We start from the raw sequence: 17,368 nt of genomic DNA on the forward strand, positions 1-17,368 counted from the left end.
ATGCTGTTTATCCTGACTTGTTTTTACTGTTTCTAGGCTTCCTCAATTGCTGAACTTTTCATGGCAATCAAAGTCATTTTGTTGGTCTGTCTGGTCAGAGTTTTGAACTTTTGATGCAATAAAACAGCCTTTTCATAGCTAGAGGATTAAATGGAGCTAAGAGTTTCATCTCCTAAGCAAGCAAATCTTTCTCCCCCTGATTGTGTTAGTGATCCTGAAGAGAAGGAACTTAGTGATGAGGATGATGGTGATCGCAACCATAAGCATCGTAGGCGGGAGGCACGGTCTCAATCCTTGGAGAGAGATTCTATGGAACAAGCTTATACAAGGCCATATAGAAAGCGCAACAAATTTTTTGAAAATGGGCATCCTTTCAGGGCAAATGAATCTCAAGCTAGTGAATCCTGGAAAAATTATAACATGACTTCTTTAGAGAAAGATCTTACAGCAAAGTTTGAAAGAAAACGCCCTGGCTTAGCTCCGCTATCCCGAGCACCTTTGGATTTAAATCAAAGAATGAGGGTAAACCAAACATATTATGGAGACCCTGGGACTGGAAGGGGAAGAGGGAGGGATTCTGGTCTCTGGAACCAACGAGATTCTAGGTTCAGCTCTGTCGATATTGCTTCCCAAATGGTTCAGCCAGCGCTGGTTGCACCTAGTCTCTTTGCAGGAAGGGGCTTGCCTAATGTTTCGAATGCACAAAGTGCATCATGGAGTGCATATGGATTGATTCCAGGTTTACCAAATGGGGGCTTAGATACACTCCATTCCATTGGTTTGCAAGGGACACTTAGACCACCTTTGAGTTCTTCTTTGAATATGGGCATTACTCGTCAAAGGTGTAGAGACTTTGAGGAGCGTGGATTTTGTCTGAGGGGAGACATATGCCCAATGGAGCATGGTGTCAATCGTATTGTTGTTGAAGATGTTCAGGTATGTGTCAAGTAAATTTTCTTCTTGTTTCTAGGGACCATTGACGTTTTGACATTGCATGATACTCGGATAATTTTTTGGGTTAATTTCCTTTTTTTTAATTTTCTAAAAAAAGTCCTGCTTAGTCAAAATTTGGGTACATGGAAAGAAGAAAAGTGTTTTAGCAGTGCTTCTCCGTCAGAGCAGTATATTTTTCAGGGAAAGCAGATGTATTTGTAGAATTGGGTTTATTATTTCTCCAATCTGGCTTTCGTGTTGTTTAATGTGTAGATTGTATCAAGTTGCTCATGATGATTCTGTTCCTTGCAATTTTTTGTTCAACACCTGCTAAATGGTTGGTAAGAGTGATTATTAGTACATCAAAAGTGCAGTTCATTTCCAAATAATAACAGTATGACTTATCTTACATTGGATATGTTGGTTCCACTTAACTGGGTTCTTCTCTATTTCTTCAATGACCAATAGTTTTTGAATACTTAATTTGGAGGAGAAGCCCTTGGAAGATAGGCAAGCCCTCTAGCTTGGTGCTTATGGGTCAAGTTTGTTACTTGATTAACATCAGATCTGCAGAATCGATGGAGACTTCTATACTAGATTATTCCGATCTCCTAGCCATTTGCTTGATTATCTGTAGTTACTGGTGAAATGTTCCATGGGAGATTCATATATATATACATACATACATATATGCGTGTGTGTGTGTAATTTGTCTGATCATCTCCTCTATAATTAATGAATATACATTATATTTACTGTTTTGTCCATTAAATTGTGTGCTGGAATTTCTCCTGGCTGTGATAGTTATTCAATTTTGCTTGGTTGTGTATTCATTTGTCTAATTTATTGCATTTTGATTTACAGAGCCTTTCACAGTTTAATCTCACTGTCCCGCTTCCAAGTGCACCACTATTGGCAACACCTGCTGGACCAGGGCCTCTACCTTCAGTTGGTGCTCCAACTACATTGATGGGTAGCAAAGGAACTCATAGTAAAGGTAACAAGCCTGGAATGACTGATGATGGTTTGGGCTTAAATGGTGCATTTTCAGATTCTGCTACTGCAGATGGAGCTGATTTGTATGATCCAGATCAACCCCTGTGGAATAATAATGGTCTTGAAACATCATCTACACTCACAGGGCTACAGCCATCTAATGATGAAAGTGAACCTTTGTTAAATGAAGATTCTTCTGATCATCATCTTGTCAGGTTTGGTGATGGTGTTGATAATGAAGGCCCAATGAGAATTACTGGGTCTACTGGTGGTTCACATAGCACAAGTCCATCTGTTTGGGGTAGAATTGGTGTTAAAAATAGATCAAATGTGAAAGAGAAAACTGATGCAACATTAAGTTCCTCAGATTATATTGAGAGTGAGACCAAGGAAGGTAAAGATGCATTATCCAGCCTTCATGGTGCTTTCCGCAGAGGAAAGCGGAGTATTGATGAGAATACTGACTCAAAAACTGTGGATGCATCTGCCAAGACACAGATTGATGCTATTCATAATGTCCGGAAACCATCACAAAAGGCATTGCGTACCGTATTTGTCAATGGGATTCCCCAGAAAGACAATAGAAGAGAGTCACTTTTTTCACATTTCCGCAAGTTTGGAGAGGTTGTTGACATTTATATCCCGTTAAATAGTGAGCGGGCTTTTATACAATTTTCCAAAAGAGAAGAGGCAGAGGCTGCTCTAAAGGCACCTGATGCTGTTATGGGTAACCGCTTTATCAAGCTCTGGTGGGCTAATCGTGATAGCATACCAGATGATGGTATAGGCAGTGGCATTAGCACATCTGTGACTCCTCGTGGTGTGACACCGGCTTCAGTCCCACCCCATCTGTCTGTTGCTAACAAAGTAAAGGATAATAATTTTCAATCTGCTCCTGTGATGGGTAGTACTGCCCTGCTTCTGATGTTTCTCTACCTGCCTCTGATCAGCCTTTACCTGTCATTGCAAATAGTCCCAAAGTTCCTCCTCCTCTGCAAAAGAAGTTGGATGGTCTGGAGCAGTTGAAGGAGGAACTTCGAAAGAAACAAGAATTGCTGGACCAAAAGCGGAATGACTTCCGACGTAAACTGGACAAACTAGAGAAACAAGTAACACCTAATTTCCTTACCTTCATATTATGACTTATATTTGTATTTCTAAATGATTTAAAATTTTTTATGATGCCTGTAATTTCTTGGCTGTCATGTTGGGAAATTCCTTTTTCTGTTCACTTTAACAGTAGTTAAAATGTCAGTGTACTTATATTTGCTTGCTTTCTAAACCCCCAGAATGGCAAGATTCTGGGTCATGGATTTACTGAACCAAAATGTGCATATTCAATATGAAACTTACTGCATTTTGTTACTACAACTGTGTCACTCATTGGTTCGATCTATTTTTTTATTTGTCATGGTATTGAGAAGTGTACTTTTTGGAGATCACGTACACAAATAACTTTGTTCTGTTTATCCAATTTCGGAATGTGATGAAGTAATCATTTCTTTACAATGGTTGTTTTTTGTTTGTTTTGCAGTCTGGAGGAGTCAAGTGTGAGTTGGGGATGGAGCAAGCTGCTAAGAGACCTAAAGTAGGAGTAGCAGCTGATCTTGCAAAAGGTTTAGGAAGGTCCTCTGATCCTGGTGGAGTGGCATCACCACATGCTGAAATGATGGCAGAGAAGAACAAAATAGTGGACACTGTTGTATCCCATAGTCCCAAATCAAGCACAGCCATGGTATTGCATGAATCTGCAAGCTTCAAGCAGCACATTCGTCCATTAGCACCTGTAGGGCCTCCATTTTTTATGAATAGATACAAATTGGACAATCGACCTACCACTTTTAGAATTGTTCCACCTTTACCAGCAGGTTTGGTAGATGTAAGTCTCTCTTTCTCTCTCTCCCCCCTCCTCCTCCCTGTAGAGCATGTGCTATGTATATGGTGCATTTCATCACCGTGCCATGAGTAGGGGCTAGTTTTTGGTTGGTATTTTTGTAGATGTTGAATCATGAACTCCTTGCTGTGAGGCAGTGTGTTTCTCAGTCATTACACGAGGTGAAGCATGGCAAAAGGTTTTCAGGCTCTCAGAATGCATGGGAGATTCTTTATGCTTTATACAGAGGAATCCAACCATAAAGAAAATTAACAAAAAGGGTGTAGAAGAACTAAATCAAAGGATTGAGTTTAATTGCTATGCTTGCATATCTGCATCTGTATGAATTGATACCAATCATTAATATAGGTAAAAGCTTATAATTATGAGTTGTGAAAAAGCTTATGAAAGAATTTTGGTTTGAGTGCCTGGTAATTTTGATTGCTCAAGCAATAATACAAGGAATTAGGCAGAGGCTTTTAGGGATTGGGACTTGGGAGACCTTCTAATTCTTATCAACCTGTAAGCTATACTTCTATCATGCATAATAGCTGTAAATGATCAGTTTTCTGTTAAAATATGATATCTATGCACTAATGTGGTCTTTCTTTTTTATAAATGCATTTACATAGTGTTACTCCTAGGATTGGTTTTTACATGCTGTATGTATGCACACTCAATCAAAATGTAAATTGAAGTCTTATTTCCCTACCAGGTTGCTGTCTTGAAGGAGCATTTTTCATCGTATGGTGATCTTTCTGCTGTTGAGTTGGAAGATGGTAAATTCCAAGATGGTGCTAATGGGTTAGATACAGAGAAAAATTTCTCAGCTCTTATAGCATTTACAACACGCCGATCAGCTGAGAGGGCATTTCAAAATGGAAAATGTTGGCAAGGCCACAATCTGCAGTTAATGTGGTTGATGTCTAATAGCTTTGGCCATGACCTCAGTAATAGAGAAAATTCATCACCTGCTCTTAAGGGATCTTCAGATGATGATGCTCAGAAAAAAGAAAAATCAGCTTGCAACACATCCCAGGAAGGTACTGCAGACACAGAAAATTTGTCATCTGCTCATAAGGGATCTTCAGATGCAGATGCTCAGGAGGATGATAATTTAGAGTGCATTGTTTCCCAGGAAGGTGCTACAGCAGGGAATGTGGAATCTGAAAATTCAGAGAGAAGTAGTGTCGAGCATGCAGAATTGGAAGGAGTTTTCCAGCCGGGTCCAACCACAATGTCTGGAGAGGAAGAGTCTCCGAAGGACAATGTTTGTTGAGGAAGGACTGATTGCTGGGTTTGTACAGTGAGGTAAAATGTTAAATTTGTCAAATTCTAATTTTCAGGAGACTTTTCAATTTTCTAATATGATTTTTTTGTCTTTCTTATTGATGATGGGATGTATAAAAATGAAATTTTCGGATTTTTTGACTGCCGCCATGGTAACAGTTAGATGAGTGGCAAATTTATGTTGTCTTTCATCTTAGATGTGTACGAGTAAAGGATAAGTTGAGAATTATTGTTAAAATTAATGGACATTTTGAAGGATCTTATTCCACATCCAATTTATCCAGAAAATTTTGTGACAATTTCTTAGTCTGCATTACATGTGTTCCATCTTTCATAACGTTAGGTATGGTACAATTAAACATATATTAAAGTTGTGTGTATAATTTCCGCAAAATGTTATTTCTTTGTTACAGCATCTGAAGAAAGGCAAATCAGTAAACATCTGAATGTTATTCCGAATTTTGACATTACTTTCACCATTCTCATGTCTTTGTCTTCGTTAGCAGGGAGCAGTTCTCCCAAGCCTTTGTGTTCTTATCCTATTCCTATGACTTTTTTACGAAATACATGGATTATGTAGAAATTGATGGATCCTATGGAAATCGAAGATTTCCATCAAAACCAATTGATGAAGTCGTTTCTACGATTTTTCACAAAATACATTTTATGGGTCCTATGAAAGCCCATTGATTTTGATTTCAGGTGTTAATTTGAGTAGTGAAACGAAAGAACTCTCTCATAAATGGATATGATCTCTTTCTTATATGAAAAATTTGGCAAAATTGGACGAAGTTTTCTAGTTAAAAGAACCAAAAAAGCCATTGATTTTGCCCAAGCCCAATGAACAAGATTTCATAAGAGTAGAGCCTGAGCCCAATATTTGAACCTTGTATAAAAGTCAATTGAACAAATCTGGTTGAATCCTAAAAACAAAGGCATGCCAACCTACCATCTCTACAATAGCCAATCAGCAATAACCAACAAAACAAAATTACATTTTTACTTAAACCAAGAAATAGGATTATTTAGAAAAAAGGCGAAAAAGCCTTGATCATTGTTATTATTCCACACGATACACGATACAACATAAGCGAAAGACATAACTTCAGCAGAATTTTCATCTTAAAAGTTAAAACCATGAACAAAACTAGTCATGAAGTCATCCATAACAAACATAAGTGCCAATTGAACAAACATCTAAGCTTCTCATTCTTGAATGATCCACAGAACTTTCAATTATCTTAGAATCTTCTACCAGGTCCTCCAGCAGCCCGAGGAGGAATCATAGCTTGTGGCTCAACTTCAACAAGCCCAGACATGTCTGACAAGCCAAGAGCAGAAAGCATCTCTACGGTTTCCTTGTCAACCTTGATTTCGTCGGTCTTAATGGCTGACTCCTCAGGGACAAAGTCCATTCTGCGTTCACGCTCCTCTTCTTGGAGTTTCAATGAGATGCCACGAACTGGACCTTCCTGAATCCTCTTAATCAGATGGGTGGAGAACCCAGCAATCTTGTTACGAAGCCTTTTTGAAGGGATGATGGCAACCTCCTCCAACATCTTCTTGTTGGTGTGGAAGTCCAGCGTCATCTCAGAGTAATACCTCTCAACCACCTGGCGAGAGGACTTCTTCACAGTCTTGGTTCGAACACGACCCATCTCCAAGATTTCGCTGCTCCTGCAAACAGTAAGAAGGTGCTATAAGGAAAGAAATCAGGAAGCTACAGTTTGTAAACTAGTTTTGATAAACAATGTCGTAATTTATTACTTACCGAAGCCACAAAATAGAGAGAAAACTCCTAAAATTGTAATGAATTTTGAGTGAATAACACTGAATTACCAGAAGCACTTTTATATGATGCAAGTCTAGGATTCCCTGTAGGATTAGGATTCTTTAAGATAATTATCTTAATAATAGTAGGACTTGAATAAAAAAGAAATAAAGAAAAATAATTATTTGTAGAAATAATCTTAATTGGATCCTTAATCAAGTAGGATTATAATTTATAAATACGAAACCTAGTTTACTTTAACCTCTAAGTACATAATTTTACGAAAATCATAATAATATATATATATTTTTTAATTTTTAGGAAATGTTTGTAATTTTTTAAAGGTAATTATGTAATAATTAAAATTTTTATTGTTTTATTTTAAATACACTTACTTTATTGGCCAAAAGACTATTTCCCACCCAAACTATGTTGAATTCTCAAAATTCTCCCATTAACTTTGAAAATATCATTTATCCACTCATGGACTGTTAAACTTGTCATATCATTTTTTCTTCTCAAACCCTAAAAACTAACATTTTCCCCCCAACCTAAGTTTTTAAAAACTGTATTTTCCCCCTAGGGTTTCCAAACTTCAGATCCAAATTTTCTGGTGACCACCGGCGATCTCCAAGCACCTACTCTCCCTCTTCGACAACCCCTCTTTTCGACTGTGCTTCGTCCGATGCTCCTAGACGTCGTCGTCGAGGAAGACGATTTGTCTTCGTCGAGCAAAGACGATTTGTCTTCGTCGAGCGAAGACGATTTATCTTCTTCGAGCGAAGATGAATCGTCTTTGTCTCTGACGAAGATGACGTCTTTGTCGACGATGAAGACTCTTCGTCGAAGAAGAGTCTTCGTTGTTAATGAAGACGTCGTCTTCGTCTCTGAACGAACGTCTCGACGAAGACGACACAACGCCTAGGATTGTCGGACAACACACGGTCGAAAAGAGGATACGCCGGAGAGGAAGAGATGTCACCTAGAGATCGTCGGTCGTTGTCGAAAAATTCAATTGAAAGTTTGGAAACCTTAGGGGGAAAATGTAGTTTTTAAAAACTTGGGTTGTGGGGAAAGTGTTAGTTTTTAGGGTTTGGGGGATTACATTTAAGTTTCTTTTTAATATTATAGATAAAATGATGATTTTGCCTTTAAATCTGTCAATCTAACGTTTTTTTTAATAACCCATGGGTAGGTAAATGGGTTTTTCAAAGTTAATGGGTAGGAAATTGCAAAAAACGCATATCTTGGGTGGGAAACAGTCCTTTGGCCTACTTTATTACCAAAACGTTCTTTCTACAAAACAGAGTGAAGAGTCTGGAATCGGCGTTCTTTTGTTTCCGCCGGCGTTGCTCTCCTTCAACTGTGCTTTGTAATTGTGATATCGCTACTGACTCCACCAACGGTTATCGCAGTTCTCGCTGCTCGTTTTTCTCTTATCAGAATCTATCAATGGTGAATACGGTGCTCACTGAACTCGACGACAAAATTGTGCGCAGCATGGCCGTGGGCGCTGTTTTTTCAGACTTTGTAAATCTTGTTTTCTTCATTTCATGTTCATAATTTCTTTTCACCTGACAAATTAAGTATAAAAAGAACCAGTTTAGGTTTCGCTATTACATATTCTTAATGATTATTTTTTTTCTTAAATAAATTACAATTTCAGGGCGGGAAGATAAATTCACTTGACTTTCATCGGAAAGACGATTTATTGGTCACGGCTAGTGAGGATGAGTCGGTCCGTCTGTACGACATCGTTAATGCTAAGTGAGTCATTCAGATATGCTTTCTTCAGCTAATTTATCGCCTTAATTTGCGACACATTATTGCCTCTAATCACTATCCTCTGCTGATTGAAAAGTGGTGCTGTTACCAAGGTTTTAATGATAATCCAATTTCAGTATATTGTTTTCAATTTTACAGGTGTTAATACTATGGTAAACTTCGAGTATCTTAGATATGAGTTTAACTTTTCTTTTAATAAATTTCATTTAAAGGATGAAATCAACCTTATCATTCGAGGTTCTTTAATTTTTTTTTTTTCATAAATGAGGTTATTTTCAAAATATTTGACAGTACAATGTTCGGATCTCATTATTTTCAAGGATGATATAAGCCTGGAAATCCCCAGTTTTCAACTTAGAGAACTCAGAGAAAATGTTTGAGATTATTGAAGTTAAAATAGAATAAAAGTTTATAAATGCAGTATGTGATATGTGTGTGTGTGTACACAGACACTAATTATATGTTTTGAGGTTTTAATCATTTTTGTGTTATAAACTTCAGGTTGCTCAAAACCACATATCATAAGAAACATGGCACCGATCGTATTTGCTTTACTCATCATCCAAGCTCTGTTATTTGCTCAACAAAATCTAATTTGGATTCTACTGGAGGTGAGTTTCTCAGTGTAAATTTCTTGTAGAAGAGCAATTAATAAATAAATTAACCCTGGAAAGTAAAAGGGATGTCTGATTTTTGTGATTTAAAGGTAGGCTGGTAATATGTGTATTCTCTTTTCTTGCCAGAATCTTTGCGGTATCTGTCAATGTATGATAATCGAATTCTCCGCTACTTTAAAGGCCATAAAGAGAGGTTTGAATAATGTGAATTTTTGGTGTTTTACTAATATGTAGATAAAGCAATTGCCTCTGATTTTGAATATAAGTTCAGTTGTCACACATAGTTCCAGAAAAGGTTTTCTGTATGCTTATACAAAAGAGAAAAAAAATAGATTCTTCTTTTCTTTTTTATGTTTATTTTGCGACATTATGATTGTGATTATTAAACTCTTAGTTGATGTTGTAGGGTTGTTTCCCTCTGCATGTCTCCAGTAAATGATTGCTTCATGTCTGGTTCTCTTGACCACAGTGTCAGAATGTGGGATCTTCGTGTAAATGCTTGCCAGGTTTGTTTCTTATTTCTCATGAATTTTATGGACGTTATAAGCTTCCAAAGAAAATCAACAATGCATTACAAATAATTTAATCAATCCTGAATTACTGGACACTAGTGTTCTCCCCCATTCACTATACTAAAGAAGCAAAGTAGCCTGAAATTTTACTGTAAGATTCTGTTGTAAAATTTGTGGATCAAGGTTGCTAGTATATATATAATCATTTTTTGTTGGTCAATGTCCAGTAATACTGGCTTGTATTAGGATTGGCACTTTATAATTATGTTCTTACTTTAAAATATACACAATGGTGATTTATGCTTACTGACATAGTTTTCAGGGAATTTTACATCTACGTGGTAGACCGACAGTTGCATATGATCAACAGGGTTTGGTCTTTGCAGTGGCAATGGAAGGTGGTGCAATAAAATTATTTGATTCACGATCTTATGACAAGGTACTTATCTTTAAAACATCAGCTTGTGTTCTGGCAATTTATGATGTCATAGATTTTATGCACTTTTTCAATTGCAGGGCCCCTTTGACACCTTTTTAGTTGGTGGTGATAGAGCAGAGGTTTGTGATATCAAATTCAGCAACGATGGCAAATCAATGCTCTTGACAACAACAAATAACAATGTTTATGTTCTTGATGCATATGGAGGAGAGAAGGTTAGATTGTCTGTTTTGTTTTAGGGTTCTCATGGGTAATAGTTTTAACCTTTCCACTGCAATGTAAGAGCAATACTCTGAATATTCTGTTTTTCTTTTTACCTTAAGATGTGTGTGTGTGTGTGTGTGTGTGTGTGGCTTTAAGTAACCAGTAGTGAGACTTTCCTATGTGCAGCGGTTTGCTGTCAATTTGGAGCCATCTCCAAATGAAACTATTGAAGCAACTTTTTCCCCAGATGGGCAGTATGTGGTCTCAGGTATCATCCAGTATTTAATAAGTTCTCTATTTGAAAAGTAAAATGCATCCTCTAGTATATTACCATATCTATTTTTCTTAGTTGGTCATTTCTATTGAGTTCTAGAATTAGTTCTAGCATTGAAACTTCGTGCCAGTTTTATACCGCTTACAAAACTGGGAAATTCATAATTAAGAAGCGTATTATTCCACCTTGGTATATTTAAGAACCTCAAAGTCTTACACAGTTCTTTGTAGTTGAAACAATCTTGCCAATTCAATCAGTCATGTAGATCTCCATAGAACATCGATTTTACTGTCTTGCACTTGGATCTAATAGAAATGACTCTTTCCACATGAACATCCATTTTGTGGTGATTTGATTTTTTGTATCTAATGATTGATTGTTTTTGTTCAGTGATTAGCTTTTCAATTGGGATGCAATTTGCTTAAATTTTCCTGTCTTCCATTTGGGTTATGATAAACTAAGTTTTGTCCTGTTGTTTTTGAAAGGATCAGGAGATGGAACAATTCATGCCTGGGATATCAACTCAAGAAACGAGGTACCAGTACTTTTTTGTTTTGCTCTTTTTTGGGTTGGGTATTTTAAAAAGTTTGAATGTTACTTTTTTGGAGTGCATTCAAAGTTAAAATCCTTAGATGATTTGTAAGTTAGTATCATGCGTTTATAACTAGACCATGGCTATGCTGGACCACATCCTTGACTTCTTTTCTGTTCTTCCTTAAAAACGGGGGAAATTTTGAAGCTCATGTAAATCATAGTTAAGGCTTTTAGCTGCTTGTGTCTTGATAGTTGGAAAATAATAAATACATTCACTTTTATTGAGGACTGTTCAACAGTCGACCCAAGCACACTGGTTGGTCCTGCTAAACCCAATCATTTATATCTTTGGAAGTCAGTTCCTAAATTGAAACAAGAAATTGGTAACGTAACATAGAAAATGGTAAACTGGCAAGTATGACAACCTTGAAGAAAGATTCATGATGTAGTAATAACAACATTACTTTCATTTATTTTTGGCCTCCAACCAATGTTTTCTATATGATTATATATGTAGTATGACGTAGTAGCATGTTATTAAATGATTTGTTTATTATGATTTATTTATATATATATAATATTAATATATGTAATATTACTCACCAGTATTTCACTCTGTGTTTTGATTTGTGGTTAGGTGGCATGTTGGAATGCCCACACAGGAGTATCTTCATGCTTGAAATGGGCTCCCCGTCGGGTGATGTTTGTTGCTGCCTCTTCTGTTCTCTCATTTTGGATACCCAACGCCCATGATCCCGCTTCTGGGGAACCTCAATCTCAACAAATTTCTCATTCGACCCCTTCTTTGTCTTAGCTCTCTCTTCTCTATTGTTTTTATGTAAGGTCCTCCCATAAATCTAGTAAGCATTTCTCTGGTTCATCTTTGGTTGTTGTTGAGAAAGAAGAATGCCAAATACAGTTTGAGTGAGAGGACTGTATACTCGTTTTCTATTTGCATTTCATTTTTAGTTTCATCCATATTATTTCTAAGCTGAAGAAAGTCGGAATCTTAAAGAAAGAAAAACAGGAGTCACAGAGCATAACACATTTAAATTAAATTAAACAAATGAAATCCACATTACACAACACCAAATGCCTACATTGATAGAAAAACAACAACTACATGCGCAAACTTACACCTTAGAAAATCTAATTACATTACATTAAAAACCACACATTTATTATTCCTTTCCATTTCTATTTCCTCAAGCTCGAGCTCATGTCCTCCCTGTCCCAGTTTTCCCTGCTTCATGGGCCTTGCTCTGGATCTCTTGGCCAACTTCTTTGGTCCTCTGGCCCACATACTCTGCCATGTCTGCCATGCGTAGCTTTGCCTGGTCCGCCATCTCCGGCACTGAACCAATGCACTGCCGGAGGCTGTTCAAGATCCACGAGAATGAAGTCAGGCCCATCAACCCGAAAGCCCCGGAAGTGAAAAAGCCCGCCACTGCAAGCCCGATTGCAATAGCTGCTGGGACGATAACTGGGCTGAATATTATGAACAGCGGCGTGGTGACCACAAGCCCGATTATAGAACCGGCCAGGGTCAAACCAGCCAGTGCAAGCAAGGTGCCACCGACGGGCAGGAGTGTGACCACTGCAAGTACTTGGCTCGTAGAAGGCCCGCGTCTCGGCAAGAGTGACTTGACACCGGCTCCATAATGATCATAACGGTGCTGTGAGTGCACCTGAAGCTGGTGTGGATGTGAAAGGTCACGATCACGTTCAGCCATTGATGATGATGATAATTAAAAGGAGGCAGAGAGAGAGAGAGATGGGTTTTAAGAGAGGAGAAGTGGAGTTAGTTTTTATAGAGAAGTGAAGAGGTTCAAAAGGTGACACGTAAAAGTTTGCATGGCGACTAGACGTTTTGCATGAGAAACAAGTTTCAACGGGGGAATTGGAGATATAACAAAAAATATAAATGATGTGGCCTTTAAAGAAAAGAAGTTTGCTGCCATATTCCCTCCAAACGCAAGTAGTTTAATTGGTAAAGCATCTCGCTAAGTTTTTGATGAATTTCAAGATGAAGCTTTCAACTTATTCGAAAAAATAATCTGTCACATTTTTTTATGTAAAATTGTTATGTTGTGTTTTCTACATGAAAACAAGTGGGCATTTTGGACTTCTCTTCTCCCAATAGCTTCTTGATTTTGGGGCTAAAATATTTAATTTTATTTAGCAATTTATAAATTTTTTTTTTTTATTGAACTTATGAAATTACACCATCGCATGGATTGCTGGTTCCCATTTCCAGTCTCATTCAAAGTTTACGTTATGAAAAGCTTTTCTATTTTATATTGTAGAGGAAATGACTTGGGACAAAGTGACTAATTTTAACTTTCATCATATTAAACTTCTGAAAGAAGAATGCATTCCCATGTTGGACTATTATCATCTTCATAAGTTCTTCTTCAACCTTCATGTAATCTTGTTCTTTAAGCCATTTTATTCAAAGCAACATTTTCAAACTTAAAGAAAGTACAAAGTATATAACCTAAATTATAGTGAAATACGTTCAACTATTTTTCGAAAAGTATGACTCAAAATTACATATGCCCATTAATATTCTTAGTCAAATACCCGATAGCAGAGGCTTCTTTAGAAAAAAAATTCAGGACCAGTAAATTTTCATTAGATCACAATTATATACACAGCCCAACTTGACTAAGTGAAGCAAATTCAACTTTTAACACTTGAAGACCCAAAGGAGGAAGGCGTCTAAAACGAAGGGCTCCAATTTGATAGGATTATTTAGCAATCTTGAAAGGGGTGAATGACTTAGAAGTTCATCAGATAAATGAAGAGTTTAATTTTAAAATATCGTTAAAAAAATTTTGAAACTTTACTCTTATGCTTGAAATATTACTCATTTGTTACTCAAGCACTACTTCGTGGTGAGTATTTATATTTTGTATTGCATATTCAAAAATTCGTGTCTTTGATCTTGACATTGGTTAGGTGCATTTGTACACTACTAAGATACTCTAAAGTGAAAAATATATTTCAAATCTCAATAACGTATTATAATAGAAGTAAAAAAAGAAGGAAACAAGAGGAGTAGCACAGGCAACAACTAATCCAAGTAGGGGCAAGGCATGAGATGCGATGGTTGAAGGAAAGGGTATGCACAGTTTGGTTTGGTATGGTTGAGAACTTTTTAAACCCAAGTTAAAAAAATTGTTTAAAAAATTTTCAAACTAAATTGAAAAAAATACAATTTAATCCAGTTTAAACCTATTAAAATCTTTTACTTCTAAATATATATAATTTAATAAAATTAATTGAATTATAATTTTTTAGAATATAATATAAACATATAATATATAAAGAAAATGACAAAATAAAAATAAAAATAAATTGTACATTAATTATTTATTAAAAAATTATGTCGAATATAATTTTATATATATATTTAAAAAAAATATGGTTTACGATTAATTTAAAAATCGTTTAAATTATAATTTAAACTAAAAACTATTTTTTAAAATTTTATGAACTTAAATTAAATTATAATTTTTAAATAATTCAATTGAATTTTATAATTTAGACCGAGTTATCCACAATTGATTGAAGTTATCCTCACCGAAATGTGCTTAAAAATAGGGCTCTATTCAAAATTCATGTGGTAAGGCCCACAGAGCTTTGGAGAGAAACATCCAATCAATCAAGTCAGTCAAGATTGCAACTTTTGGAATAAAGTTGTCTTTGATTTTGGACCTCTTGGGTCAGTTCAGTGACCCCCTTTAATGGGCGGTTGGGTCTGGCCCATTTTTACAATCGAAAAGGATTTCTAGATATGACCTGCTCCTTCACTTTCGCTATTTTGTTAACAATTTTTCCTTCGCATGCTCTCTTTTTGGCTTTACATAGGTGCTTGTCGGGGAGAAACGTTTTCAATCTTAATCTCTTGTCATTAATCTATCTAACTATAACCACTAAGTTATTAAGACTTCAATTCGTTATTTATTTTCCAAATCCCTTCTTATGTCACACTATTAATAGTAAAAATTCCACTAACGAAATATATATGTAAAATTAAAAATATAACCTTACACAAATAATAAATAACACCGAAAAACTTTTAAAATGGTTCGGCTCATAGTTAAAAAATCTACGTATATTGTTATGTAATTAATTGTTCTAATGAAAATTTGGCAAAGTAAGAGCATGGAATACAATAATAATAATAATAATAAATGATTGTATTATAGGGGAGTAACAATATGAAATACCAAAAAATGACAACCCTTTGCTATTGCATGTACAATCTTATATTTATAGGACAAGCAAAAGAGATGACATATGATTAGACAGTTGATACACCCAAAAACCCTAGTAATGCAACAAATCTAGATATTTAAGACAATCTATTGTTTGAACTATCAAATGAAAATAAGAGATAATCGTTATCTTATAATGATAGAAAATAGAGATGGAAAGTTATCATGTGAAAATAGAAAACAAAAAGAGGTATGTCTAGAAGATCCTGAGAACGGTTAAAACTGTTAAGATTCATTTTTTCTGTTATTTTAATTTCTAGAGAGAAGAATTTTTATCCACGTTATGAGTCAACATGTACATAGATTACATGTTTAGTTGCTACTCGCAATACTAATAGCTAGATTTTTTTTAATAAAACTCTTGTGCATTTTGTTAAAAGAAAGTTCGACAACACAACACGCTTTTGCAATTTTTATTGTCGAGGAGCAATTTTTTTCCATAGATATAGTATTTGTATCTGTGTTTAGTGCAATATCTATTACAAAACCATTTTTAAGTAATTAATTAGAGTGTTTTACAAGTATAATAGAGATTTAAACTCAGGATTTCTTACTAAAAATTCAAATATTCTATCAATTTCGTTAACCTCTCATTTCTATCTATTATAAAACTAATGGATTCATCCAGTCATATCATATCTTAATTTGGAAGAAAGAATATATAGTTGAAAAAAAAAACCGTATTCAAATTGTTTGTTGCAATGAGAACATATATTTTTACTGCCTTGATTGAGAAAATTTAGGCGAGTTTGTTGTTTCTTTGTAATCCCACTATAAAAAAGAGTTTGCTTGTGAAAGATAATGAATTATTTTGGTTGATTTTCTTACTTTTTGACTTCTTTTTCCACTGTTAGAAGGAGAGAAAATGAGAAAATACAAGCAAAATTAGCCACACAAAGAGAATATTCAAAGTAATTTGTTTGAATTTTGTTAACGTTTTTACACATTTTTTAACTCATGTGACAAACTTCCTTAACTAAACAGTTTACCAATTAAAACCAGATTACTTAATTCTATTTATTTTTCATAATCCAGCAATCTCCTGAGCTTGTTTTGCAAGTCAAGCTCAAATGTGAAGCTTCCAACAAACCAGGCATTACTATGAAAGGAAATTGTTAAATATTGTTTCATGCAATTTGTCGGGCTAAAATTTCCGACCAACCCACATAGCATAGTCTGTCTTCTTGAGAATCAACCTTACATATGCCCACATTATGATTTAGAGTCGTTGGTTCTGTCACTGCCTCTTTGATTAATTCAAAACAGAATAAAACTAATAATTTTAAATCATAATGTGAGTGCATGCAAAGCTCGTTAAGAATGCAATATCAAAGATGTCACACGAACAGGTTGAAAATTTTAGCCTACGAAAAATTGCAATGTCATGCTTTATATAATAAAATCATGCAATTATAAATTTAGCTCTTTAATTAATAAGCATTGATCATTTATGGTCTTTGCTTCAATTTGAAGTGCATGTGATGAAGCAGTGCCGAATGTCTTACTACATGTACAAAGAGGAACAAATGGTCGATGATGAACAGCAAAGAATAATATAAAATAAATAATGGGGGAAGACAAATTAAAGGTGAAAAATCCAAGTAAGATACGCAGATAAATGCAAATTTATTTTACTGTAGATCAACAAACACTTCACATGGGATAACAATTCCTTTGTGGTTCCTACAAGACAAGCCATCTGTACAATTTCACTGTTAAAGACACTGACTTTGTTGTAATGGAAGTGGACAAAGACTTAAAATTGAGATTTTATGTATAAGAGGATATAGTTCAATGATTCTAACTGTTCACTGAATCTGAGGTTTTACCTGTTTGATGTGATTAGTTTACCTTCAA

General features: G+C 35.5%; 4 protein-coding genes across 5 annotated transcripts; 2 read left to right on the forward strand and 2 right to left on the reverse strand.

Moving 5' to 3' along the window:
• The first annotated feature begins 49 nt into the window (after positions 1-49).
• LOC123196767 (zinc finger CCCH domain-containing protein 41-like) lies at positions 50-5,391 on the forward strand. Its single transcript, XM_044610885.1, is given in 5 exon segments — positions 50-936; positions 1,798-2,842; positions 2,845-3,038; positions 3,464-3,808; positions 4,518-5,391. Coding segments are annotated over 5 exon segments (2,934 nt in total). The 5' UTR covers positions 50-150; the 3' UTR covers positions 5,082-5,391.
• A 722-nt stretch (positions 5,392-6,113) lies between these two features.
• On the reverse strand, positions 6,114-6,926 carry LOC123196773 (40S ribosomal protein S17-4-like). Of its 2 annotated transcripts, none has more exons than XM_044610892.1 (2): positions 6,864-6,926; positions 6,114-6,769 (listed from the first exon to the last, which is right to left on the reverse strand). In XM_044610892.1, the coding sequence occupies exon 2, from the start codon at positions 6,748-6,750 to the stop codon at positions 6,334-6,336; it is 417 nt and encodes a 138-aa protein (XP_044466827.1). In that variant the 5' UTR covers positions 6,751-6,769; positions 6,864-6,926; the 3' UTR covers positions 6,114-6,333. The 2 variants fall into 2 exon arrangements, with proteins under 2 accessions (XP_044466827.1, XP_044466828.1); XM_044610893.1 differs by having other exon boundaries at positions 6,114-6,789; positions 6,864-6,894.
• Positions 6,927-8,105: 1,179 nt separating this feature from the next.
• LOC123195531 (protein ANTHESIS POMOTING FACTOR 1-like) lies at positions 8,106-12,206 on the forward strand (the record flags this gene model as incomplete). The annotated part of the gene is made up of 10 exons (XM_044609295.1): positions 8,106-8,393; positions 8,530-8,630; positions 9,150-9,259; positions 9,392-9,458; positions 9,672-9,771; positions 10,100-10,216; positions 10,294-10,431; positions 10,607-10,688; positions 11,180-11,229; positions 11,866-12,206. Coding segments are annotated over 10 exons (1,230 nt in total), but the record flags the coding sequence as incomplete, so codon positions are not given.
• A 52-nt stretch (positions 12,207-12,258) lies between these two features.
• Positions 12,259-13,018, reverse strand: LOC123195532 (oleosin 18.2 kDa-like). The gene has a single exon (XM_044609297.1). It carries the CDS (start codon positions 12,959-12,961, stop codon positions 12,446-12,448), a length of 516 nt encoding a protein of 171 aa, XP_044465232.1. The 5' UTR covers positions 12,962-13,018; the 3' UTR covers positions 12,259-12,445.
• Positions 13,019-17,368: the final 4,350 nt, after the last annotated feature.

The sequence above is a fragment of the Mangifera indica genome, chromosome 14, assembly GCF_011075055.1.
Source record: "Mangifera indica cultivar Alphonso chromosome 14, CATAS_Mindica_2.1, whole genome shotgun sequence".
In the NCBI taxonomy this organism is placed as follows: domain Eukaryota; kingdom Viridiplantae; phylum Streptophyta; class Magnoliopsida; order Sapindales; family Anacardiaceae; genus Mangifera; species Mangifera indica.